This window comes from Nanorana parkeri, unplaced genomic scaffold, assembly GCF_000935625.1.
Source record: "Nanorana parkeri isolate BGI_ZX_2015 unplaced genomic scaffold, ASM93562v1 scaffold246, whole genome shotgun sequence".
NCBI classification, from domain to species: domain Eukaryota; kingdom Metazoa; phylum Chordata; class Amphibia; order Anura; family Dicroglossidae; genus Nanorana; species Nanorana parkeri.
Window position 1 is genome coordinate 1,297,354 of NW_017306514.1, and position 25,740 is coordinate 1,323,093.

At 43.6% G+C, this 25,740-nt stretch overlaps 1 protein-coding gene across 1 annotated transcript in view; it reads left to right on the plus strand.

Moving 5' to 3' along the window:
- RABGGTA (Rab geranylgeranyltransferase alpha subunit) overlaps positions 1-17,417 on the plus strand; it is a 33,938-nt gene extending 16,521 nt beyond the window's left edge. Inside the window, exons 9-17 of the mRNA XM_018556674.1 lie at positions 1,529-1,621; positions 3,048-3,150; positions 3,237-3,288; positions 3,715-3,803; positions 10,175-10,263; positions 10,871-10,987; positions 11,064-11,177; positions 14,520-14,607; positions 17,225-17,417. Of these exons, the coding sequence (XP_018412176.1) occupies positions 1,529-1,621; positions 3,048-3,150; positions 3,237-3,288; positions 3,715-3,803; positions 10,175-10,263; positions 10,871-10,987; positions 11,064-11,177; positions 14,520-14,607; positions 17,225-17,373 (894 nt within the window). The 3' untranslated portion in view covers positions 17,374-17,417. The remainder of the gene's footprint in view (positions 1-1,528; positions 1,622-3,047; positions 3,151-3,236; positions 3,289-3,714; positions 3,804-10,174; positions 10,264-10,870; positions 10,988-11,063; positions 11,178-14,519; positions 14,608-17,224) is intronic.
- The last annotated feature ends 8,323 nt before the right edge of the window (positions 17,418-25,740 follow it).

Below are 25,740 nucleotides of genomic sequence, written 5' to 3' on the forward strand. Positions count from 1 at the left end.
CTTCCAGAGTTCCATTGGAGCTTTTGTGCTGCTGGAAAATCTGATCTGCCAGGTATGAGGTAGAATAAGCACACCTCTTCATCTAATTTGTTAAGGCTCAACTGAATCCTCTTACTGTAAAGCAACCAGACTGTGTATACAGTAATAAATATGCTGCTCTTTTACCTTGCTTGTGTGAGAAGAGCAGTTCAACTTGTCAAGTGCTGCCAGCATTGAGGGTTGCAGCACCCAGCAGACAAAAAACATAGACACACACTATTGGCACAGGAGATTGTTTGAACGATGTATGGAGGAGGAATATAGCCCTTGGGACCTTCATATCAGAAATGTTGATCATGAACTTAAATCAGCATGGGAAAAGAATCTACAGAAATGCTCCATCAATATGGGACCAATCAAGTTAGACACACAATTGGTGAATGTACCAACGCTAGTTCTTTAAATATGACCACGTTAGCATAAGTGTATGGACTTTAAATCTGCTCCCTGGGCATATGTATATATTATTTCTCGGATAGGCTTTGTATTTTTCATGAATTGAATTAAATTGTAACTATTTATTATTTGTATGTTTAAATACATTTTTGATATTTTTACATATATCTTTATATATGCATGGTCTGTTATACCTCTCCGCAAACCCTATTTTTTCCCAATTTTCTCACTTAACATATCCTAGGGGGAGAGGTCAAGGTAGGGTGCCTATATTGAGGCAACCCACGAGTTGTATTTCGAACCTTAGTAAAAGGAAATGTTAAAGAAATGTGTACGTGTGTACATTAACCAAAAAACTTTTACTTTATCTTGACTAAAATTCCCCACTAATCCAGGAGTTTTGTATGAGTTTGGAAGACCTAGTTGGCAGGTGCTCATGAGATCACCATGTACTGCAAATTGGCAATATGATTCCTGAATTCTCCTGGATGTGTTCTGTAGTTCTTGCTGGCTGCAGTATCTGTGTTGCATTCATATGTAAGGGCACTGGATACCTAACAGAAAACCCCAAATCTCTGTCAGAAGTATATAGAAGCATTACACAGAGTTGGCTTTTAAGCACAGTGCAGTCATTTGAGGTCATGTTGCTGACTGTTTATACTCTGTGGGGAAGAAAATGAGTATACTTCTAGAATACCGTGTGGCTTTTTTGGGCCCAGCAGCATGGGGGGTGCATTGCAGTCTGTCTACAAAATGATTCATCCATGCAGCAGCAGTGTTTGGCACAAACTGTTCTGATAAAATAAATATTTATGTAGTTCCGACAGCTATGAATGGAAATATTTAATATGCCATAGCGAATAGTTTTTAACTACAGATGTTAAATAGTCAAACATCCAGTAGGGATTTTGGAGGGAGACCCTCATTACTTCTAGATCTGCCCCTATTTTGTATGATGTTTTACACTGCATGTTTGAACCAATTGTATTTACAGTGAAATGCCTTTAAACATGACTTGCATTGCAGTTTGCAAATGTCAAATATGTTGCATGAGTATTAAAATCGTCTATATTTTTGTTCCACGTGTTTTTAGGTGGAGAGCGATTTGATACTGTTTATTGATGAGAGACCTGTTATGGTCACCTGGAAAACTCCTGAAGGCAAAGAAAAGCCAAGTTTAGTCTGGGTAATAAATCTTAAGTTATATTGTCTGCTGGTGATGTCATCAAGTGTTTATCTCTTGTGTTTCTTGATCTTTCTCATAGTCCTGTTATTTCAGGTTTCTATCATTTTTGTTCTCTTCACTTCATAAAGGGGGCATCTCTCAAGAAGGTTATTCTACAAATAGACAAGTAGCTATAATATGGATGCCTGCCATCAGCTCTGCAGATCATCATGACATTGAAAGGCCATGGATATTTATTTGTTTAGAGCAAATGTAGCATTATGAACACAAGAAGACACTGCAGAAAACTCTTGGCGTTCTCGCTCAAATCATGCTCACTGAGTTAAAAAGGGGACCAGTAGGTCACAATAGCATAGATGGTAAATGCATGCTTTATTCTGACTGCCAGCACAAACATAATAGTAAAATGAAATATGCATGAACTTACAGAATCAAAGTGTGGTCTGCATAGTTTGTAAGTTCTACATTAGAGCCGTTTCACACCATACACAGAGCGTTCCAGAGCGGTCAGCTGCTGGAACACACTATATCACATCCTAGCTGTCTTTTTGTGTTTTCCGGGGCAGGAGGGGGCATAGCTGTGCATTGGAGTCAATGGCACCTCAGCCACGCTCCCCACCCGCAGTGCGATCGCCTGCACCAGAGCTTGTGGCAAAACAATGCCGACATTCCGCTCCAGAGCAATCTGAAAAAAATAGTGCTTGCAGCATTTTTTCAGATTGCTCTGGACCAGAATGTAGGCTTTGTTTTGGCACGCATTCTTGTGCGGGCGATCGCACTGCGGGTGGGGAGCGTGGCTGAAGTGCCATTGACTTCAGTGCACCGCTACGCCCCCGAACCCAGGAAGCCGGCCGGGATGCGACACAGTGCGTTCCAGCAGCTGACCGCCCTGGAAAACACTGTTAATGGTGTGAACGGGCCCTAAAAATGCAGGAAGGGCTGTCCCCAGAAAAGCTGATACTTCACCACCAGCACAGCCTGTCCTGCACAGGGTAGGGTTTGATCCATAATCAAGTCAGCTGAGTCTTCTGTAGGCAATCTCATTATATAAAATGAGCATCACACGTGAACAGCTACAGCGGAGACTAACTGAGCTTCTTCAGACTTAAGGTGCCCATACACCTTACAATTATCTGCAGATTTTCTGAGGTCAGATGGAAAAAGTGCAACAGATTGGCCCAGGTGGAGATTACTCCATCCACACATTTAAGGGTAGATGGAGGAATCTGTTGCACTTTTTCCATCTGACCACAGAAAATCTGCAGATAATCTAAAAGGGGTATTGCCACCTTTAATCAAGTCACATATCTTTTATTCCTTCTCAGATGGCCAACTAGGCCAAAACTGGATACTGTAGGCTTGATTGGCTTGTCAGTGTGAATATGCTTTACTGTCTGACATCAGGATGTCTGCATATTTTTTATAGGTCTGTGATGTCCCCAAAGAACGTTTAAGTGGCCATTGTCAACATAAGTTCAAGGTCATCTGGAAGGATGGTGAAGTTAAAAAAGAGTGTGCCTTATATCCAGGTGACCAACAGACCTTGTAATCAGTGCAGTATCTCTGAATGTATTCTTCTTTAGTATTAGAAACTGATGTTTCTCCTTTAATATAGGAAAAAAGGTCACTTGGTATAGAGATTCTGTAACAGCGGATAACATTTTCAGGTAACTTTTTTTTCTGGTCTTGGATCCTTTACTTTTCTTGTGCATTTTTTTTGGTGTAGTTTACTATATGCACTCCCTAGTGGAGCACATATAAGATTGGATAGCATTCTATTCAGAATTTTGAGTAGAGAGGAAGATCTGACAAAAGATGTGAGACTTGTAACAAGTAGGCTTATCTTGGTGGCAACAGGGCAACACTCTCCAGAAATTCATACTAGCATTTACCTATCCCCTGCAGCTTAGTCCAAAACACTCACTGTGATGGTGAATCTCTGCACAAAACAAAATACTCTGCAAACATTCCACATTCAGATTCTTTGTGAAACTGAGGTTGAGCTTTAAGGAGCTAATAGCTTAAGAATAGGCAATTTTTTTAATCAATAAAGTATTTGGCTCTTTCTTAACCGTGTTGCTATTTTTCTATAGTTTGCAGCTTTCCGAAGGAAAAAGCAGTGTCCTGCAGCAGGAGCTACAATCCTGTAAGGAGCTCCAGGAACTGGAACCTGAGAATAAGTGTAAGTTTTTTTTACTGTACATTTCTGGTGAATTGGAAATAAATGCCTTTTTTGTTATTCACTGCGTATACAAAATAATTTTTATGATTATATAGTAAAAGCACACCTTGTATAAATTGCAGTTTTACTTTACACACCCAGTTGTGTAAAACTCCTAAAATATAGGAAACATTTCCTGTGTTTTGGTGTGGAGAGCCAATCCAATACCACTGCAAATAGTGATTCCTTTTGGCAGTGCCAAACAAATGCTATAATCTTCGTAATATTCTAATCATGTGATATCAGCAATGTCCCTCTTCCCCAACCATGTGAAGGTTCTCATTCATCCAGGTCATGGTATATCTGTAAAAAATAAATCAAGGCAACTGGACTTGCTGTATTTTTCTTGAAGACCTTTCACTCGTCAGCCAACCAGCTTTCTCAATTCAGAATGACTTGTGCAGAAATTCTCTAGGAATAAATATGGTGAATGTTGCTCCAATCCACATAATCTGTTAGTCACAACCTGCATGGGGTCAGATACCTCATATAGGTAAGGTGTTGATAGCATTTGCATAATTGTAGCTAGGAGGTGTTAAAACAGCATTGTATGTGGCAGACAATAGTGCCCCCCCCCCCCTATTCAAGCTTGGCTTCTCCATTTTTACATAAATAGCCTCTTTCACACCTCTTTTAAACCAGACCTCCTCCCTGTCTAGGACCTTTTTCCTGTAGATGTAGGTACACTGCGGAATCCTGACCAGAGGGTTTGGCTCTTCTATGCTGTCCCATACGCTGGTGTAGCTGCTGTTTTGTTTCACCGGCATACAATTCTGAGCACTCCTACTGCACTGGACTGCATACACAATGTTGTTCATCTTGTGTTTTGGCGTTGGGTGTTTTGCTGGGTTTAAAGCAGACAGGGATGTGATGTTTATTAAAAACCCTTCTGAGTTTCTCAGACACCCCAGCTACATATAGGATGACCAAATTCTTCTGTTTGTCATGATTTTCACCCTCACTGGAACTCTTGGCATTCTTTCCTCTTCTTTTTGTTTTGACAAAGGCCCAGTCTGGATACCCGCAAGTTTTAAGGGCCCCTCTGAGGTGTTTGAACTCCTTCATCCTGGCCTCTGTGCTGGCGGGAGTCCTGATGACTCCAAGTTTGTGGTTTAAAGGGTGGTGGGAGTCAAACGAAGGTACTGGTCCGTGTGTGTTTGGTTTTCGGTAGATCTCTATTTCCAGCCTCCTTCCCTATTCTACTGTTACGAAACAGTCCAAGAAAGCCAGACTGTTGTTTTGCATATCTTCCCGCGTAAACTTGATGTTATGGTCCACTGAGTTAATGTGGTCAGTGAAAGCCTGTTGTAACTCTTGTGCGTGAATCTTAACCCAAGTGTCATCCACATATCTGAACCAATGACTGGGTGTAATTCCCTTAAAGGTGGTCAGCTAAATGAACCCTTTTTATAATATAGGTCTTTATTGCACTTGCTCCTATTAATCTTATACATATGCAGAAACAACATTGTCCTGTAATAGAGACAGCTCCTAATCACTATGAGGCAACAGCAACCTGGCATTCCTTGACTTCTCAGCTTCTTAAAACCATTGTAATGGAAAAATGAGACTTTTTCCGGACAAGATTGAAGATGGAGACTCTTTTGAAACATTTTCAGAAATGGAGCAGCAATGGTGCAGCCTCCAAATTTTTATTAGTACAGGTTTCCATTAATAACCAGTAGATGTCGCTGTTCATAAAGGCGTACTTCATTCATATACCAGCAGAATTTAAAGTGGACAACAAATGCATATGTATTTGCCTCTTTTGATGTGGTACCCTGCTGCTGCTTTTCTGTTATTAGAATCACAACTATAAATTAGTGATTGCTGCCTATTTGGGGGCCATCTTTGCATCTAATTTTAGGGTGCAGTAAAAGTCCCACCTATGTTGGATAGAAAAGTCCTCAGTGAGGAAAGCAGGCGTAGGTAGTCCACTGCACTGGCTGATAATAATGTGAGGTATGCTTTGCCAAGCTGCCTATTTATAGTATACACATTTATATGGAATGAAATAGAATAATATATGTTTATCATCGTGCAAAATATTATATCGCCTGCATCAGACCTTCTCATGACAGCCTGAGAGGTCTTAAGAATCATAGTACATGTAGTTCTATTTAAAAATTACTGAAATTATTAAATTGGTGACCACATCCTACAATCTGTAGAGAGCTTTTCATGCCATTTAGGAAAGAAAGTAATTGTATTATTTCCATAACAGAGAGTTTTCAACAAATTCACTACATTTCTTTCAATATTCAGTATATAGCTAAACTGGTTATTTGAAGCTGAATTATATATCCTAACAGTGAATGGCATATGTACCTGTACCTGTGAAAAAATCTCTTTTAAGCCAGAACTGTCCTTTTTTGTTGTGTAAATCCCTCCATACCTGAGGTGTAATAGGTCTCTAGCACCCTTACCATGAGAATATAGATTGGTCTGTCCTGTAAACCAGACTGTAGTTGCTGGCATCCAATTCCTGGTATGCTTGAATAGTGAGGACTGCATACAGACACCCATTCTTGTCTACATCTTGATCTTGACAGAGCTACCTTGTCACTAGCTTCAGGATCATCACGCGCAAGCCTTTCCGATACAGGGTTCCCGACTAAGGCTTGCCAGCAGATGTCATGTACTGTCATGTCTGTCACCATATCTACACTTGTGCACAGTAAAATCAATATTTAAACACAGCAACGGATCATTACTGTGGTCAGATTTCTGGTCCAAATCTAAGGTACTTATCGTGGCAATATACACTATATTGCCAAAACTATTGGAACACCCCTCCAATTCACTGGATTCAGGTGTTCCAATCACCTCCATGGCCACAGGTGTATAAAATCAAGCACCTAGGCATGCAGACTGCTTCTACAACCATTTGTGAGAGAATGGGTCGCTCTCAGGAGCTCAGTGAATTCAAGCGTGGTACCGTGATAGGTTGTCACCTGTGCAATAAGTCACTCAGCCACAGGTCAGCACATGCCTCAGCGCACAGTGCACAGAAGTCGCCAACTGTCTGCAGAGTCAATAGCTACAAACCTCCAAACTTTGTGTGGCCTTCAGATTGGCACAACAACAGTGCGTAGAGAGCTTCATGGAATGGGTTTCCATGGCCGAGCAGCTGCATCCAAGCCTTACATCACCAAGTGCAATGCAAAGCGTCTGATGGAGTTGTGTAAAGCACGCCGCCACAGGACTCTAGAGAAGTGGAGACGTGTTCTCTGGAGTGACCAATCACGCTTTTCTGTCTGGCAATCCGATGGACGTGTCTGGGTTTGGCGGTTGCCAGGAGCGCGGTACTTGCCTGACTACATTGTGCCAAGTGTAAAGTTTGGTGGAGGGGGGGTTATGGTGTGGGGTTGCTTTCCAGGGGTTGGGCTTGGCCCCTTAGTTCCAGTGAAGGGAACTCTTAAGACATCAGCATACCAAGACATTTTGGACAATTTCATGCTCCCAACTTTGTGGGAACAGTTTGGGGATGGCCCCTTCCTGTTCAAACTTGACTGTGCACAAAGCAGGGTCCATAAAGACATGGATGAGCGAGTTTGGGGTGGAGGAACCTGACCTCAACCTGATAGAACACCTTTGGGATGAATTAGAGCGGAGACTGCGAGCCAGGCCTTCTCGTTCAACATCAGTACCTGGCCTCACAAATGCGATTCTGGAAGAATGGTCAAACATTCCCATAGACACACTACTAAACCTTGTGGACGCCTTCCCAGAAGAGTTGAAGCTGTTATAGCTGCAAAGGGTGGGCCAACTCAATATTGAACCCTATGGACTAAGACTGGGATGCCATTAAAGTGCGTTTAAAGGCAGACGTCCCAATACTTTTCGCAACATAGTGTATTAATGCGTGTGTCAACACAGAATAATAATAAAAAAAAAAAACATATTTAGTACATCTCTAGAATACATGCCTATTTCTCCATATTTGTTCCCTTTAAACACACTGCAAGTATAGAAAAATACCTGGTAGTATAATCCTACCTTCCTCTTTGACATGATAACAGCTCTGAATTCCTAAGCACATGGTGTCAGCTCTGCCTACTTCATTTCTGATGGGTTACAAAGAATAGAGCCCGTCCTCATCTCCCGCCCTCCTCCTCATGTCCTGAACCCCACCTTGTGCACTGGCAGAGAACACAGTAAGTTTTCAGCTTACCATATTTCTGGCAAAATCAACAGGTATTTTTTGCACTTATTGAACAAATATAACAAAACATTTTCAATCATACATTTAGCTGACTAAAAGGGAGCAAATAAGAGAAGTAATAAGAGAAGTTTATTGTTGGGGTTTACCCACACTTTAAGAATGATTGTTCGATCTAGAGGTAATTTCAACTGAATCATCATCATTATCCGCCCCCCGGCTTCCTGATTGGCTGGGAAGCCGGCTCCATGCTCCCTGCTAACGAGGAAGGAAGCCGGGCAGAGTGTAATGACTCGTCGCCCGGCTTCCTGATACCGGACGTTCTGGTATCTGGATAGGCATTGGGCGAGTACGAATACTCGCCCAAATACTCTGTATCAGCACCAATACCGAAACTAGTATTGGTGCATCCCTACTAACAACAATAAAAATCCTTGGCGAGTACAGAATAACCCCGCCCACAACCATCATGCCTCAGGTTTTTGCTAGTGTCCTCAGGAGAGTAGATGTGCTTTCTTAAAGAACTCTGGGGAAAATGCATCTTAACTAATGCAATAGGGCTACCCCTGCGCTACAAGGGTTAAGTGCTTGCTCTCGGCTAGGAGCAAAAATAACAAATTTGGCTGTTTGACCGGTCCCCGAAGCCGCGCCTACGCTCCAGTGGTCTAACAGCCTGCCAAATAACTTTATTTTCGTTCCTAGCTGAAAACGAGCACTTAACCCTTGCAGTGCTCTCACCTCCAAACTTCCTGTGTCATGCCACAGAATGGCAGATCTCCATCGACCTTCTTAGCTCTTCTGAATCAAGGTGTCATTACCAGTATTCCTATGGTGGAGCTGTTTCAGGGATTTTCCCCCAACTTCTTCACCATTGCCATAAACAGAGTGGGCATCTTAGATCTCCAGTTTTGTTAGAGATACTGTCCTTTTCATAGGATCAAGGTGGTGTTGATGCCCAGGACATCCTTTTTGCCTATGGTAGTTTTGTACCTTTCACCTTAACCAGGATTGCAGTGCTCCCATGTCAGCTTTGTTCCATTCAAACAAAGGCCTGTAATTTGACGACCTCCATTAGTGCTGCGCACAGTTACTAAGTGCAACAGTGAAGGGACACTGCGTATTGTATCATTTTGATTATTTAAAATTTACTAGATCATAGATACAAAAGTTTTCCAAACATTTACAGAGTGTTTTTCAGAAAAGGACTCACAGCCATAACTGTGATGGAATTTGGAAGAGGATAACATTGCTGAACCACACAACCACCACATTTGAAATCATTCCCTTAATTCCCTGCTGTCATCTGGGCCAACCACCCATTCTTGGAATCAGCTACAATTGTTTACATGATTAGACACATAGTCATGGGGTTTGTCTAGTTCTGGCTATATGGGGTATATATAAGAGTTACTTCATTGATTCAGTCTGTATAAGACACCTACCACATACAGAGTAATTGGTCTTGATGCTGTTGTGTACACAGATGAGAGTGCCATCTATGGATAGAAAATGCTGCCATCTTGTTGGTGCTCTCATGTTGGTGCACGTTCTCTGTATGCACTGAAGTGAGGATAGTGTGCCATCTAGAGATAGCGGAATGTCAACACAGAGATCCATAAGATTTCAATTCAGCTTTGCCCAGGCTATTTTCATTTATAACTTGGTATCAAGCACCTGTGGATGTGTTCATCCTCCAGTGTAAGGAATGCCTTGTATTTTATGGAGATCTATTTCCTTATAGTATAGAATGTAGAGTGTACTCTGTTATTTTAATTAGATTTCAACTATGTGTCCAAGGATAGTGATTGATTCCTACCTGCGTGTAATCATATTGCATACGATAACATGTGGTGTGCCACCGTTCTGCTGCTTGTAAACAGAAGATTTGGAATTCCTGCTGCAGGAATTTGCGATTTCCTAATGCAGGAACACCCAATTGCACCTACTTGGTTTTTGTGAATGAAGCCTAAATCAGCATGACAGAATGACAGACGAATAATTAGCATGTTTAAAGGAGATCAGCCCCATATTTCTCTCATGACAGGTAAATAAATTCTTGTGTATGTTGGGGTATATAGCCAGGTTTCTTTCCACAAGATAAATGAAGCCGTATGTCTGCTCTCTTTATCTTATATACCGTCTTTTTCCTTACACGTTGTCTACCTTCCAGGGTGCCTTCTAACTATCATTCTGCTAATGCGGGCTCTTGATCCATTACTTTATGAAGAAGAGACTCTCCATTATTTTGAGACACTGAAGGTATGTACAGATAGTAAAAATGAAGCCCTCATGTAAGAAACTATAAAGGACTTCCATTTGTAGTGAAGGTGAATTCTGACAATCAGAAAGGTTTTCTGGGGGATAAATTAGGAATGTACAGATACCAAATACCGTACTTTGCACAAGTACAGATACTTTTCCAGCTCCAAGACTGGACTAGAGAAAACTAAAAAGTTAGAGGAGGCAGCTGTCATTTTTAAGGAGGATTTGTTTAGTGTCATGTGACAGTTTTTCTAAAACAATACGGATTAATGTTTTCAGTACAGTGGTGGAGTTCCAGGGCCGAGTTGCAGCTGCAAAATGCCAAGTATTGGCACTGGTGTTTGAACATCCCTAGGATAAAGTATCTGGGACTCTGTCCTTTACCACTTTCTGTTCTACTGTCCACTTTATCACACATGTCTCGTAGCTAGACTCAAAATTTGACATCCTCGAGCCAAAATACAGGCATTCCTACAGAGTGTAATCTGGCTGTTGGTGATAAATTATGAGGAAATTATTTTTTTTTTTTTTAAACTCAGTTCCAATTTAAATTGAACGATTGTTTACACAGTCAGCAGTGAAAAAATGTGCTGTTCCATTGCAGGCTGTGGATCCCATGCGCTCTGGTTACTATGATGACCTTCGCAGCAAGTTCCAGATGGAAAATGCCATATTAAAAATGGAGTATGCGGAGTCAAATGTGGTTATTGTTATAGATAAGGTAATCTGCAAAAATGATTTACAACATGTTATTTATTATCTGTTGCAGTTTCTAACACAAATTCTTCTTTTCTCAGGGGCTAACAAGATTGTGCCTCCTAGAACATTTAGTATTAATCAGTCACATGTGTCTCTCAAACAATCGGCTTCGTTATCTTCCCAGGGACATATCCATGTTGTTATGTGTTGAGGTAGGTGAATTGGATCAAGGAGGGAGGATTTGCAGTTCTCGAATACGTTTAACCTGCAAAAATGATGTTCCCCAAAGGTGGCCATGACAGCTAAGTTTCACCTGCTCATTGGTTAGATATTTTATATATTAAAGATCCAGATATGAGGATAATAGGAGTGGTTGTTTAACTTTTCAGGTTCATAGGCACCTGTAGAAAGAAATACATCACTGAAGTGTCAAACAACTTTTCATTAATGTCAGCACCACTTCACATCACATCTGCTTTATGGCATGTGCTGTTTATGTGCAGGGTATGCAGGCTAATTATTCCATCTGTGCCACAATTACAATTTCTTATTAAGAAAGAAGGTGACCAATATACAGCAAAAAAGGGGACCAAGGTGGAGTTATGCTGACCAATAATAATATAATATAGTATACCAGTCTCCAGGGTTTCAACAAAACTATTCAAAATATGAAGTGTCCCCAAGACAATAGAAATCCCTTTCTCGGAGCTGGTTCAGTAAAGAGGTAGAAAATATGTAATTTAACAATTTGAATATTTAATCGTAGAAAAACTTTAACATTACATCCACAACAAGACAATTAAAAACAATTAAAAAACTTCCCTAGGGTAAACAGTAGTATAGAAAATAATGGGTAGTCTGCAAACCAACTGGTATAATATAAAGGGTTAGAACAGACACCTAGTATGTATAACATGTACGGATACAGTGTATCCCAGGTTACTCACAGCTCATGGAGCTCAGGGAGCTCAGGAAGAGACAGTCCTGCTCGAGTTCCACTATGCTGAATGATATGTTTGCTTCAATGGGTGTATCCAATAATAGTGGTTGGGATCCGGAGATAGGGATAAGCGGATAGGGCTAAAGATGCAAACGCCCTTCCCTTTTTCCCCCCTGCTTAGGGCTCTCACTAGCTCTCGGGCTCGAATTTCAAATTTGAGAGCTAACCCAAAAGCATTTCCAAGTAAATGTGTGCGGCCGCACAATGAGCAAAGCAAAAAGGTATATGCAGGGGTCTCAACGGTAGAAGGTTCTCAGTACGATGATGAATCCTTGGACTGTGTAAAATGGAGCAATCTGTCGTCTGGTCCTTTTACTCAGACTCTGCTGGATTGATGAGGATTCCGATGCAGGCTGGACTCTGACCAAATCCCGGCCGACTGAGGCTCTGTCTCCGCACCTCGAAGACCGAGCTGAACAATGCTTCTGCCACTGGCTGATGTACGGGATGAGCTTTAATGAGTGTTCAGGGAAGTTGTTAGCACACATAACCCTGACGCGTTTCCTCCCCACTCAGGGGCTTCTTCAGAGGGGTGTGTGCTTTGAGTCTTGTATGGATGTAATAAATAGCCGATTAATGAGGCTAATTGGTTGCCAGACATCAGGCGATCAGCCGGCCATATCGTTTTTCAAAAGGGTGTACTTTAAGTGTTACATATACTTCAATATAACATAATGGCACCTGTGGAGCCTTAAATGACATTTCTGAGACCCTTAACCCGTCTATAATCACAGGTATAAATGTATTTTGACTAATATGCAATAATAAAGAAATAAACAAACAAAATAACAATCATCTATGTCCATACGGACCGAAAAGAAAATCCTGTTGTTTAAAAAGATGATACAGTTTTGAACGGGTCATTTTTGGGGTCACATGGGGGTTTGTGGAAAGTTTCTAGCTAAATCATAGTTTCAGAGTCACATGAGGATAAAGAAGGTGACCACTGTGGTCTTACCAAAGGGTGATGTTATCCACATGCTCCAACTGTAAACAAATCACTAATATTCACTACTGGCCACTTACCAAAATGACCTTTATTGCAAACACGATGCAGCATTACTGTTTATTACATTACTGTTTGGAAAAGTAATATCGTGTTCCCTCCTTTTCAGTCTAGAACCAGGGGTCTCAAAGTACCGGCCCGCGAGCCAACTCCAGCATACAAACCGGTACTATGTGGCTCGCAGCCAGCTCACAAGTCAGGCACACGTTTACGGACTGCGTACCTGACTTGCGGGGGAGCAGCTACACGGTCTGCATCTCTGTTGGATGCAGACCGCAGAGCTGTTCCTGTCAGCTCCAGCAATCATTAGCTCCGTTCGGCAGGAGCTCTGACAGTTCTGAGCACCAGCCGAAAGGATGGATTAGTAAGGTCTGCACCAAAGCGGGGGGAGTTGGAACGGGGGCAGGAGTGTATTATTTTATGTGTGTGTTTGGTTGTATTTTTCTGTGTGTGTGTATATTAGGCCCCATTCACACATATATTTCAGGTGCGATTAGGGATTCCTGTGTCACAAACCTGCGTTTTCCTGCAGCAGGAATCCCTAATCTAGCGTTTACAAGCGTCAACTGTCACCCATTCAAGTAAATGATCATGTTACAGCCACTGCATGTACTGTAAACGCCTGCATACAGCATGTAATTGTATGTGATATGATTACATGTAGTTACAAAAACAATCACTCTCTCTGGATACATGATCGTGTATCCAGGGATAGTGAATGATTCCTAACTGCATGTAATCCTTTCACATACCGTATGATTACATGCGGTATGCAGGCATTTACATGCAGGAGCTGTCACCTGATCATTAACTTGAATGGGTGCCAGTTGCCGCTTGTAACATGCATAGGCATTAACACTGGTACCGTATATAGTAGTGGCCCCCAAGGGACAAAACAATTGTCCAGTGGCCCCCAAGTAAATTGAATTTGAGACTCCTGGTCTAAAGCAAAAAAACATGTTGTGTGCTTCAGGCTACAAACTAGCCTTTACATACAGTTTTTTATTTTACGGTGACATTTCCCCCACGGATGCTTCTCTTCACTAGGGGAACTACCTCTATTTTACTGTTTAGAAAATTGCAACATTTAGGAAATGTTACAACTTGCAGAAAAAAATACAGTAAATGCATTGAACTTCACATTATGTATTTTCTGTTTACTGGTGATTTTCATGCTGACTGAATGCGTGCACATTAGGCAATAACGTTTGCAAGTGCACAGTGAGACTTTATAAAAGGGCTAAGCTTGTCTGATAAAGCAGAAGTAGCCTGGACCATGACCCATAGACCCATGAAAAAAACCAGTATGAGGGACTTTCCACATGGCAAGAAGTTTATGACAAAGAGATTATTGAAAGTGTAAGATTATAACTATAACAAAGTAGGATTTCTGAGTTTTTCTTTAAACTCTAGTGCTGGCATTTTTTTTGGCATTGAGTATATGTGATGGCCTTGTTGATTACTGTAACTTTATGAAGAAGTGCATGTCTATGTTTGAAGCTGTTATCTTGCAGTTGGTTTATTCTGTCCTAATGTTTTGCTTTGCAGGTGCTTGAAGTTGATAATAATGAGGTTTCACATCTGGAAGGAGTGTGGAACTTGCCACGTCTCGAGGAATTGTCCCTACAGTGCAATAGTATCCTTTTTTTTTCTTGTCCTTTGGTACAACATGCTTTTTGCTGTTGGTAATCTCAGTGAGAGGGATGTACAGTTGAACAACATTCAACTAGAAAATGAGAGCTGCTCTCACAGAATTGATTTTAAAGGAGCAATTCTGCCATACACAATTTGTTACAAGTCCTGCTGTTGAAACAAATTATGTGCAGAATGTGAGTGGTCTGCAGTATACTTTCCTGCCCATTTCCTGACTTTGGAGTTATATAAGTCCTGGATTGTAGGCTGGTCAGCACCAATGATTTTTCTGCAGACCTAACTGTTGAACTTCCTGAGCAGATGCATAAAGTACACCCTTTTGCTCAATTTTTATGACGATTGAGTCAATAATGGAGGTCCACTTCAGGTCCTGGGAAATTGTAAATCTGAAGGTCTCCACCCAGTACCGTTGAGTATGGTGAGAGGGGAGAGCGTGGGTGGAGCTTCTTCTGAAATCCACTAGTATGGTTGATTTTATTGGTTTTGAGCATGTTAAGCTCCAGGTTGTTATGGCTGTAACACAGGGCCAGCAGATCTGCTTCACACCTGTATGCTGACTCCTTGCCATCTTGCATGAGACCGATGACGGTTGTGTCATCTGCAAATCCTAACCCCTTAACAGAAGAGTTCCCTGAGGTTCAGTCATTGGTATAGAGGGAAAAGAATAGCGGGGAAAGCACACATCCTTGGGGCGCGCCAGTACTCACTCTCTGGGTGCTGGATATTATTTTCCCCAGCCTTACCTGCTGCTTCCTGTCTGTCAGGAAGTTGGTAATCCACTAGCAGGTAGAGGTGTACTCAGTGAGCGTGAAAGATTTCTGGAGTGATAATGTTGACCGCTATGCTGAAGTCCACAAACTATCTATGCAAATTTCCTTGGGGAGTCAAGATGTTGCAGGGTGTAATGCAGCCCTATGTTGACATTATCCTTCACTAAACAATTTGCTCTAAAGCCTAACTGCAAGAGGTCCAGAAGGGGCCCTGTGATGTCCTTCATGTCGGTTAACACTAGTATCTCAAAGGACTTCATGATTACCGACATCTGGGCAACATGCTTGTTGTCATTTAGTCCTGTGATTGTGGATTTCTTAGGGACAGGGATGATTGCGGAGCATTTGAAGCAGGATGGCACTTCACATTGCTCCAGTGATTGTTGAAGGTCTGTGTGAGGATGGGTACCATCTGATTAGGACAGACCTTCTGACAGGAGGGCGTTATACCATCTGCCTTCCTCAGCTTATGTCTCTTGATGATCTCACTCACATCTTCACATCCTCTCAGTGATGGGGAGGAGGGATAGGTTTCCAGGGGTATGGTTGGAGATGTGATGTCTGAGGAGTTGGTGAAGGATGTAAATGTGGAGTTATCAGACCTGGGATAAAACACATTCAGGCCGCTTTTTTCAATCTTTAATTGTGCAGTTTTGGTTTTCTTGTGCTGTGTTTAATTCCCTGTAATTACCTGACAAGAATGGTACTGTGCATGATCTTCTGCTACTGTAACCCACCCCTTTCAAGGTCTAACATGTTGTATATTCAAAGATGCCCTTCTACACGTTTTTTGTAAGGAGTGCTGATCGGTGCAAGCATGGATTTTCCTCTGACCTCTCAAACCAAAACAAATCTGTATTGAGAGTAATGTATCAGCTGTCATTGCTGACTAACAATGCTAGCTGCATGACTTTTATATTGACCCCGTGACTTAAATACTTTCTGAATTGCTGACTGTGCACAAGTATGCAGATCAGCAAGTTCAGACTTTACTTGCTGTATTCTTATTAGAGGTCAGTGACTTTAGAAAGTACGGAAACCAGAGCAAGACCAGCATGATTTTCAGACATTTTTCACTGACAAACCTGACACTTGCTTGATTTTTTTCACCCTAATCTATGTAAAGTATATGCCTGTAGTGCATAAAGATGGCAGGAGACTAGAAGTTCGAGGTGGTGTAACCATATCTGGCACCAACAATCATTTTTAAATAAACTTTATTTTTATTGTTTTGTCGGGAGAGAGAGAGAGGAGGAGGGGGAGAGAGAGAGAATATGAATGACCTAATCTGTATTTTGATGGTAGGAAATGATCTCCAGATCATTTAAATGTATTAGCTTGCCACGCCACTGTTATGTTTATCTACTTTATCATTGGCCTGGACTATTTATTCATTATGTACTTTATTATCTTGTTGGAATTTTCTTACCTGTTTTTGATCCTCGTATTGACCAACTGTACTTTACTACACTCCGTGACTTTGTTATTTTTTACCTTAAAAAAACTTTAATAAAAATTCAAAAAAGTTAAATGTTTTAGCTCTGGAATGCTAAATGGTTTAATCATTGAGGTGCAGTAGGTCCCTACTGTACTTCTCTCAAGGAATAAAGAATAATTTGATTGCCATTAAACACCACTATTTTACAAGTGTCCTTTTTGAGCTTCAGTTTGGGTTTCTCTACTTGGAGCAGAGCTAGGTACCTGATGTATTTTGTATTGCTAACATGATGCTCTGTGTATTTACACTGTGTATTCATCTGGTGCATTTCTTCTCTTGCATTCATGGTTACCAATTGTGAAAATCAGTTTTTCCTTAACTGGTTATCTCAGAAATATCAAAGGTTACAGACCTCCAGCCGCTTGTCAGCTGTCCTCGTCTCTCAGTGCTACGTTTACAAGGAAACCCCCTGTGTGAAATTCCAGATGTACAAGATCAGTTGAAGGCTTTCCTTCCACATGTGGATACTATCGAGATTTAACTTATTTATTATGGCAGTCGTTCTTGTCCTTCATCAATAAACAGTACTGTAATAGTTTTTGTGGTCATTATTTTGTAATGGTGGTTTACCTTGGGAGACTGGAATGGGAAATTTAGGGGACATCATAAAGATTAATTCAAAGCAAATTGATATATGCACAACTGAAATACAAATAAGGGAGAGTTTTTACCTACCTAAAGGATTTATATTTCTGTCCATCCAGTCCTGAGATTTAAAAAGTCTTTTACATAACATTGTCCTACCTGGTAGGAGAGGGGACCTGATATTTCTCTGCTGTAGTTTCGCTCCCACTCACAGGCCTCCTTCACGCCTCCACCATGTGACTAGACAGTAAAAGGAGAATCAGCACACTGATGAGGCCATCTCTATGTCACTCTGCTCTTCCCAGCATGATCCTTGTGCTGCTTTTTTCCTTCTCCTCTGTGAGCTCTGCTGTACAGCAGACTGCAAGAGGCTAATGCAAAGACAAATTCAAGTACTTATAATGCTTCATTTATAGAAAATACATTTAATGATGTATTGCTGCCTTTTTACTGAAAATCTGCCCAGGGAAAGGTATCAGAAATGCATGGGAGGAGTAAAGCAAAGCTGCTCCCCCTCCCAGTGTATATAGATTGTATAACATTTTCCTCTTTGTGGTGACATCATGGTCTGTTTTCTCTCACTTCCTCCCTTGCATTCTGCTGACTTCCTGCATCCGCTGACTATAACCACTTTAGCAACATTAACCTGTTTGGGAGTAGACTGTACCTTGTTTTTTTATTGCCTTTTCTCCAGCACACTGTAAGGAATCAGATTGGACTTATAAATATTTAATGGGAGTAGTTAAGGCCAAGGCTAACCTATCATTTAAAGGTAATTACACTCTGCATAGACTCACCAGAGAAGGAAGAGGGTGGCGTCCCATTCTCATTCACACACCCGTTCCACCTGTTTGGACCTAGAGTCAAAACACACCTAGGAGAGTCTCTTCATGAATCAACGCTTACTCAGAGCAATCAGGAGCTTCATGTCATTGTCCTTGTACGTGAAGGATTAGATACCCGCTACACTCCTAAACTTAGCAGGGACAGTCATCCACTAGGCATTTCTTCCAAATGATAGCCACTAACATGCAAAGATTTGATAAACGTGTGTATGCTAAAAAGTATGGATGCTAAAGATAGCTGAAAACGTTTACAGGCAAATTCTTTGTATACAATTGAGAGTAGGTCATCTCGTAAAGAATTGCAGAGTTCCTCTAAAAGTGGACGTTCACCCTAGAAATGCTTATAGTTCATTGAAAACCTGCCAGCCATTACCATGTATCTTAAGCTGGGCATACATTGGTCGAATTTCAACTTTTGTAGAAGGGGCCGGTCTGGAAAAACTCGGCCAAACAGTGAATGTAGTCAATCAGCTTGGGTATTCCGACAGTGGCATACCCACTTCTGTTAGAATACAATAGATGAGTTTATTAGCATGAGTTTTTTTTCTCATTTTAGCCCGCGGGGTTAAACAAGGAAAAATACCGTGTATGGCCAGCTTCATGGTGTCCTTCCCTTATGCCAAGTACATCTTTGACAGCATTGGGGTACAGAGGAAGTGCTTTTAGGCCAGATTCACACCATTTTCTGGACCAAATCTGGAATGCGGTGCATTGCATTTTGCTTTCAGGTGCGTTCCAGTGCGTTTGTATGCGGTTTTTGTGTTTCCATGCATTCAAGACCACAGAAATGAGACCAGCAGTATTTTTTAGGTCTGGTCCAGAATGGACTGCGCTAGTGTGAACAGAACTCAGAAATACCATAGGGATACATTGGGATGCTTTTTTGGTCTAGACATGCTCTCGAACATGGTGTGAACAAGCCCTAAGGCCCTTGTTTCCACCATCACCAGACCATAAAGTGATGTAGATCACTTCCCATTCATTCATAATTGGGGACACAGTAAACATGTCCCCAATTTTTTACAAGCACTCAGTGATCACTGATCGCTGAGTGTTTGTACCCGCTCTCCATCCTGACTCGTTGTCACAGGAGGCTGAGCGAGCGGTGCAGGGAGGAGAGCTTGTGTTCCTGTTCATTGATAACATGAGGACATGGTATGTTTTACTGTAACTACAACTATGAATGAACATGAGGTGATGAAGAACACTTCCATTCATTCATAATTGAGGATATAGTAATCATATTCTGTCCTCAATTATGTACAAACACTTAGCGATCACTGAGTGTTTGTACCTGCTCTCCTTTCTGACACGCTGTCACAGGAGGCTGAGCGGGGTGGTGCAAAGTGATAGGAGACTGAACGTTGTGGGAGGAGACGCCGCCCACAACGCCGCTCTCCTCCCGCAGCGCTCGGCCGGCTATCACACTTTCTCTCCTCTCTGCTGGGACACGCGGAGAGAAAATAAAGCAGGGGTGCACTATGCCAAAAGTGCCATTTTCGGCCAATATGTTTCGGCGGCCGATATATGGGTGCATCCCTAGTTCCCACCAGTGCAGTCGGTTCCAGTGTGTTCAAAAAAAGTACTGCAGACACTTTTTTTTCTGGTCTGGAACGTTAAAAACGCTTACGAATGCACCGGAACGTGCTGGCACACAAGAAAGAAAAAAAACACTTCTGGTCATTTTTGATGACCTAATCAACAGTGGATACTTCCTTATGGAAAAGGGGCATTTTCAGCTGTACATTACTGACCATTACATTGTCTTCTGTGTCCTGCCAACATGGTGGACAAACCTATTGACACTGACCGTTTTGTCACCTATGTGCAGGAGCGTCCAGAGCTTTATAAACCAACAAACCCACAATACAAGAATAACATTCAGAAAGCAGAGCAGTGGACCAACATAGCAGCCAAAATGTTTCTAATTGTCCAAAGGCCCGCAGCAGAATTGCGGTGAGTACTTATGAAATAATTGTATGTATTCTGCATGTATGCTGTGATGCTTTTCATAACTTAAGGGAGGTTGAGTGACACCATGAGTTGAATGGTGTGGCTGGTAATAGCCAGCAGTTTTCCATTACTGGTCGCCGGACAACCAAAGCGCACACAAAAGTCAATCATGGTGCTATGCATTTATCAAGGTACCTGTGTTATATGGCTGTGTAATGTGCATTGTTTATTTCTAGGGTAAGCTTCCACTTTGATTGACATACCTGATTTGCGTTTCACACCTCCACAAAGAGGTGTTCCCCTGTAAAAAAAAAAAACAGGATGCTAGTCCTTTCAGGGAATAGTTTCCCCTATCAAACCTCTTGTGCGTGCTTTAACGCTCGCAAATAAGAAGAAAAAATGCACGTTTGCCCAGCCGTGTTTGGGTGCCATTAACTGGTAATGGCACAGCAATCGTGGTTTGCATTTTGACGCATTTCATGGACGTGCATCAAAGCACGCATTTTTGTGGGCGTTTCATGCGCATTCACGAAATGCTCAGGTGTGAATGGGGACTTAAGAACAAGTGTGGGGAGTATAAAAAACAACCGGCGTGTGTCTCACACAGGCTCTATACCAAGTGCTGATCGATCATGTAACCACTGATCGCTCAGCTCTTGGCTCCTTCTCCCTGCAGAGAGTAGTGACTATTAGTCACCAGTTCCCACAGGGATTCTGCCCTCCCCTCTCTCTGTTCCTCCAGCGCAGATTAAAGGGACAGACATGGGTGGGGCGGGCAAAGTTAGCTCTGGTTCTAGAGAGGCAGAGCCAGCTGTCAGTCAGGCACCGGGGTGGATTCTGTCAACATTGTCAGGATCTTTCCGGGCTACAGCGCAGCATAAAATGATCAATAGCCCGCTACATGCTGACTGTGCCTGGGTCACATTAGCAAATGTCCTCCTGTAACCCAATAGAGAAAAAAGGTTTGGCTTCACTTCACTTTTAAATGTCTTAAAGGACACAGAAAAGCCACTCTGCATGTTCCTAATATAGCAATACGGTAATTGAAAAGTTCCTACAACATGTAAGTAACTGCACTTTTATGTGGAATTATCTTCTCTTCTTTAATAAGAGCCTTCTGTGACCACATATAAAGCCCAACACTGGAAACAAATAGAGACTAGCTTTTAGATCCATGCTAGCCAATCACTGATGTGTGTGCTACAATTTACACGCAGTACAGGCTGACTTCTAAATACAGAAGCATATACTTATAGTGAGCCAGTGTGTAACTTGTATCTCTTTGTTTAAGCATCACCTCATGTTTTAAGCATATAGAAGGAAAAGTATTTTAAGGAAGAGTCTGGCTGCCTCAGCGAACATATCCACTTTGCTTCAAACATGTTTAAGACACAAGTTCCAGAAATGTTTATTATTATTTATTGATTACAGGCATTTATATAGAACGATTTACTCAGCACTGTATATTCATATTAGTCTCTTACAATTAGGGATGAACCGATACCGGTTTTTCAGTATCAAGTACAAGTAACAATATTTTTTTTTTCAGTACTTGTCGATAACGATACCAGAAGTCCCATTAAAGAAGCCGGGTGGCGTGTAATGACTCATTGGCTTCCTGATTAGCCGGGAAGACGGCTCCATGTTCCCTCGTCACGAGGTGACGAGGGAACATGGAGCCGGCTTCCTGGCCAACCAGGAAGCCGGGCGGCATGTAACGACTCGCTGCCGGCTTCCTGATACATGAAGTTCCGGTATCGGGTATAGTATCGGAGCATTTGGGGGAGTACGAGTACTCGCGCACATACTCGGTATCGGCCCTGATACTAGTATCGGTATTGGTGCATCCCTTCTTAAAATATAAGGTCCCTATCGCATGATTATACAAGGGCCATTTAAGATGGGAGCCAATTAACCTACCAGCATGTCCCTGCAGCCTTTGGGTTTCTGATTATGCTGGCTGCTATGTTGACCATACTTCCACTATGAATGTACATTGAAGAATGTTACTAGAAATCATAGATTGGACTAGCCTATTGATTATATGGGCATTGTCAGTATTCAGGAATTCCAATGCATGAAGTCTAACTCTTAAATACCTGTTTTGCATAGCTGATGGGGTTTTAAAGAAGCTAATACATGTCTGGGAACCAAACCTGGTCATGAATGAATTAAAATGTATCCACTCTTCAGTCCAAACTTTTTTTAGTTTTAGATAGAGTAGAGAAATTGTAAAACTCCTGTCAGGTTTTTTTTACTGCTGTGTCCCAGACACACAACAGGAAGTAAAAGTAAGTCTCTCCAAAGTAAGGGAAATCCCCTCTTAAGCTGGCCGCATACTATTGACTCGGCTTAAATTTTGAGCTGTGTGGCCCACTTGGGATTTTCTCCTCCAAATCAACATACCCCCACCACTGTTTGTCTCTCCTGGCTGTCTCTCTTCGCTCTCTCTCCTGGCTGTCTCTCTTCGCTCTCTACTGGCTGTCTCTCTTCGCTCTCTCTCTCCTGGCTGTCCCTCTTCGCTCTCTCTCTCCTGGCTGTCTCTCTTCGCTCTCTCTCTCCTCGCTGTCTCCCTTCGCTCTCTCCTCGCTGTCTCCCTTCGCTCTCTCTCTCCTGGCTGTCTCTCTTCGCTCTCTTTCCTAGCTTTATTTCCTCGCTCTCTCCTGGCGGTCTCTCTTCGCTCTCTTGCCTGGCTGTCTCTCTTCGCTCTCTCTCTCCTTGCTGTCTCTCTTCGCTCTCTTTCCTGGCTTTATTTCCTCACTCTCTCCTGGCTGTCTCTCTTCGCTCTCTTGCCTGTATATCCTGCATAAAAAATAAAATGCTGCACACTACTAGGGTGTTGGGGTTCCCCTTTAAGAAAAGGTGGGAACCCTAATCAGCTCACCTCCCGAGTGAAAGAGGACCAGAGCTGGATCTAGCAAAAAGCTGAGGGTGCCGGGAAGGCTGGGGTGTAGGCTGTAAAATCCATGCAACGGCCCTGGGCCCCTCCGCTGGACATCCGCTCCGCTCTACCATCACTTATCACAGTTCAATTAACATTTTTTAATTATGGGTGTATGTGAGGGCCTCACATTTGAGTTTTGCCTAAGGCCTCACAAAGTCTAGAGTCACCTCTGCACCATAATAATTCATTTTGTCTAAAACTTTATGCTGTACACAGCTACAGTTATATGATTACTTTGGTTCACAGGAATACAGTAGTAAATGTCCTCCTGTGACCCAAAAATGACTAAAGCAAAAAAAAAAGGTTTGTCTCCTGTGTTACAGTAGCATGTCGTCCTCATTTTGAACCCTGAATTCCTCCGGTGTCTCACTCCTAAGTGCCTGGTAGTGCTTCCCCATCCCCTCCCCCTTTTAGCTCACTTACTGTTAGAGTCCGGTGTTCTGTGATTTCTATCCCGCACAGTCCTCCTGACTCGGTCCGGATTCTGGTCTGATCAGGGGTGGATCCAGAGTTTAGTCTTGGGAGGGGCACTTCCAGAAAATACGGTGTTGCTTACAGAACTACCAAGAGGCTGTGCAGGGTGTCAGGGTGGCTGTGCTGGGTGTCAGGAGCGCTGTGCAGGGTCTAAGAAGGCTGTGGGGGGTCTTGCGGGAGGGTGCGGACGGCGTGGTTCCCCAAGAAGGAGAATGAGATGTGTGGCCGATGCTGTAAATAGGCACCACCTGGTTCACAGCAAAGCTGCCGAGGTCCCCTGTAACCTCATACAGCCGCTTCAGTTTAAAAATGTAAAATGCTGGTTTCAGCGCTTAGTATCAGGGATTTTCATGGCTATGGGTACTCGTGAAAATGCCCAATATTGGCATCGATACTGATACTGGTATTAGTGCATTCCTACTGTATAATGTAATGTATTAGTGAGATTTTGGGTCCTGTATAGCTGGTGCTATTCTGCATTGCTGTAAAATCATTATGTGTGGCCTCAAAGGTCAGTGTTTCGCTGGGGGTCAGTGCAAGCTCGGGGATCAGTGCGGCGTCTGTCGGTCAGTGCGAGCTCAGGCGGGCAGTGCAGCCTCTGGGGGCCAGTGCGGCCTCTGGGGGTCAGTGCAAGCTCAGGAGGTCAGTGCAAGCTCAGGAGGTCAGTGCAAGCTCAGGAGGTCAGTGCAAGCTCAGGGGGTCAGTGCAAGCCCAGGGGGAGGCCGGTCTCTGGCAAGCAGTGTGGCCTCTGGCGGGCAGTGCAAGCTCAGGGGGTCAGTGCAAGCCCAGGGGGAGGCCGGTCTCTGGCAAGCAGTGTGGCCTCTGGCGGGCAGTGCAAGCTCAGGGGGTCAGTGCAAGCCCAGGGGGAGGCCGGTCTCTGGCAAGCAGTGTGGCCTCTGGCGGGCAGTGCAAGCTCAGGGGGTCAGTGCAAGCCCAGGGGGAGGCCGGTCTCTGGCAAGCAGTGTGGCCTCTGGCGGGCAGTGCAAGCTCAGGGGGTCAGTGCAAGCCCAGGGGGAGGCCGGTCTCTGGCAAGCAGTGTGGCCTCTGGCGGGCAGTGCAAGCTCAGGGGGTCAGTGCAAGCCCAGGGGGAGGCCGGTCTCTGGCAAGCAGTGTGGCCTCTGGCGGGCAGTGCAAGCTCAGGGGGTCAGTGCAAGCCCAGGGGGAGGCCGGTCTCTGGCAAGCAGTGTGGCCTCTGGCGGGCAGTGCAAGCTCAGGGGGTCAGTGCGAGCTCAGGTGGTCAGTGCGAGCTCAGGTGGTCAGTGCAAGCTCAGGAGGTCAGTGCAAGCTCAGGGGGTCAGTGCAAGCTCAGGGGGTCAGTGCGGCCTCTGGGGGTCAGTGAGGCCTCAGGGGGTCAGTGCAAGCTCAGGGGGTCAGTGCAAGCTCAGGGGGTCAGTGCAAGCTCAGGGGGTCAGTGCGAGCTCAGGTGGTCAGTGCAAGCTCAGGAGGTCAGTGCAAGCTCAGGGGGTCAGTGCGAGCTCAGGTGGTCAGTGCAAGCTCAGGAGGTCAGTGCAAGCTCAGGGGGTCAGTGCGAGCTCAGGTGGTCAGTGCAAGCTCAGGAGGTCAGTGCAAGCTCAGGGGGTCAGTGCGAGCTCAGGTGGTCAGTGCAAGCTCAGGAGGTCAGTGCAAGCTCAGGGGGTCAGTGCGAGCTCAGGTGGTCAGTGCAAGCTCAGGAGGTCAGTGCAAGCTCAGGGGGTCAGTGCGAGCTCAGGTGGTCAGTGCAAGCTCAGGAGGTCAGTGCAAGCTCAGGGGGTCAGTGCGAGCTCAGGTGGTCAGTGCAAGCTCAGGAGGTCAGTGCAAGCTCAGGGGGTCAGTGCGAGCTCAGGTGGTCAGTGCAAGCTCAGGAGGTCAGTGCAAGCTCAGGGGGTCAGTGCGAGCTCAGGTGGTCAGTGCAAGCTCAGGAGGTCAGTGCAAGCTCAGGGGGTCAGTGCGAGCTCAGGTGGTCAGTGCAAGCTCAGGAGGTCAGTGCAAGCTCAGGGGGTCAGTGCGAGCTCAGGTGGTCAGTGCAAGCTCAGGAGGTCAGTGCAAGCTCAGGGGGTCAGTGCGGCCT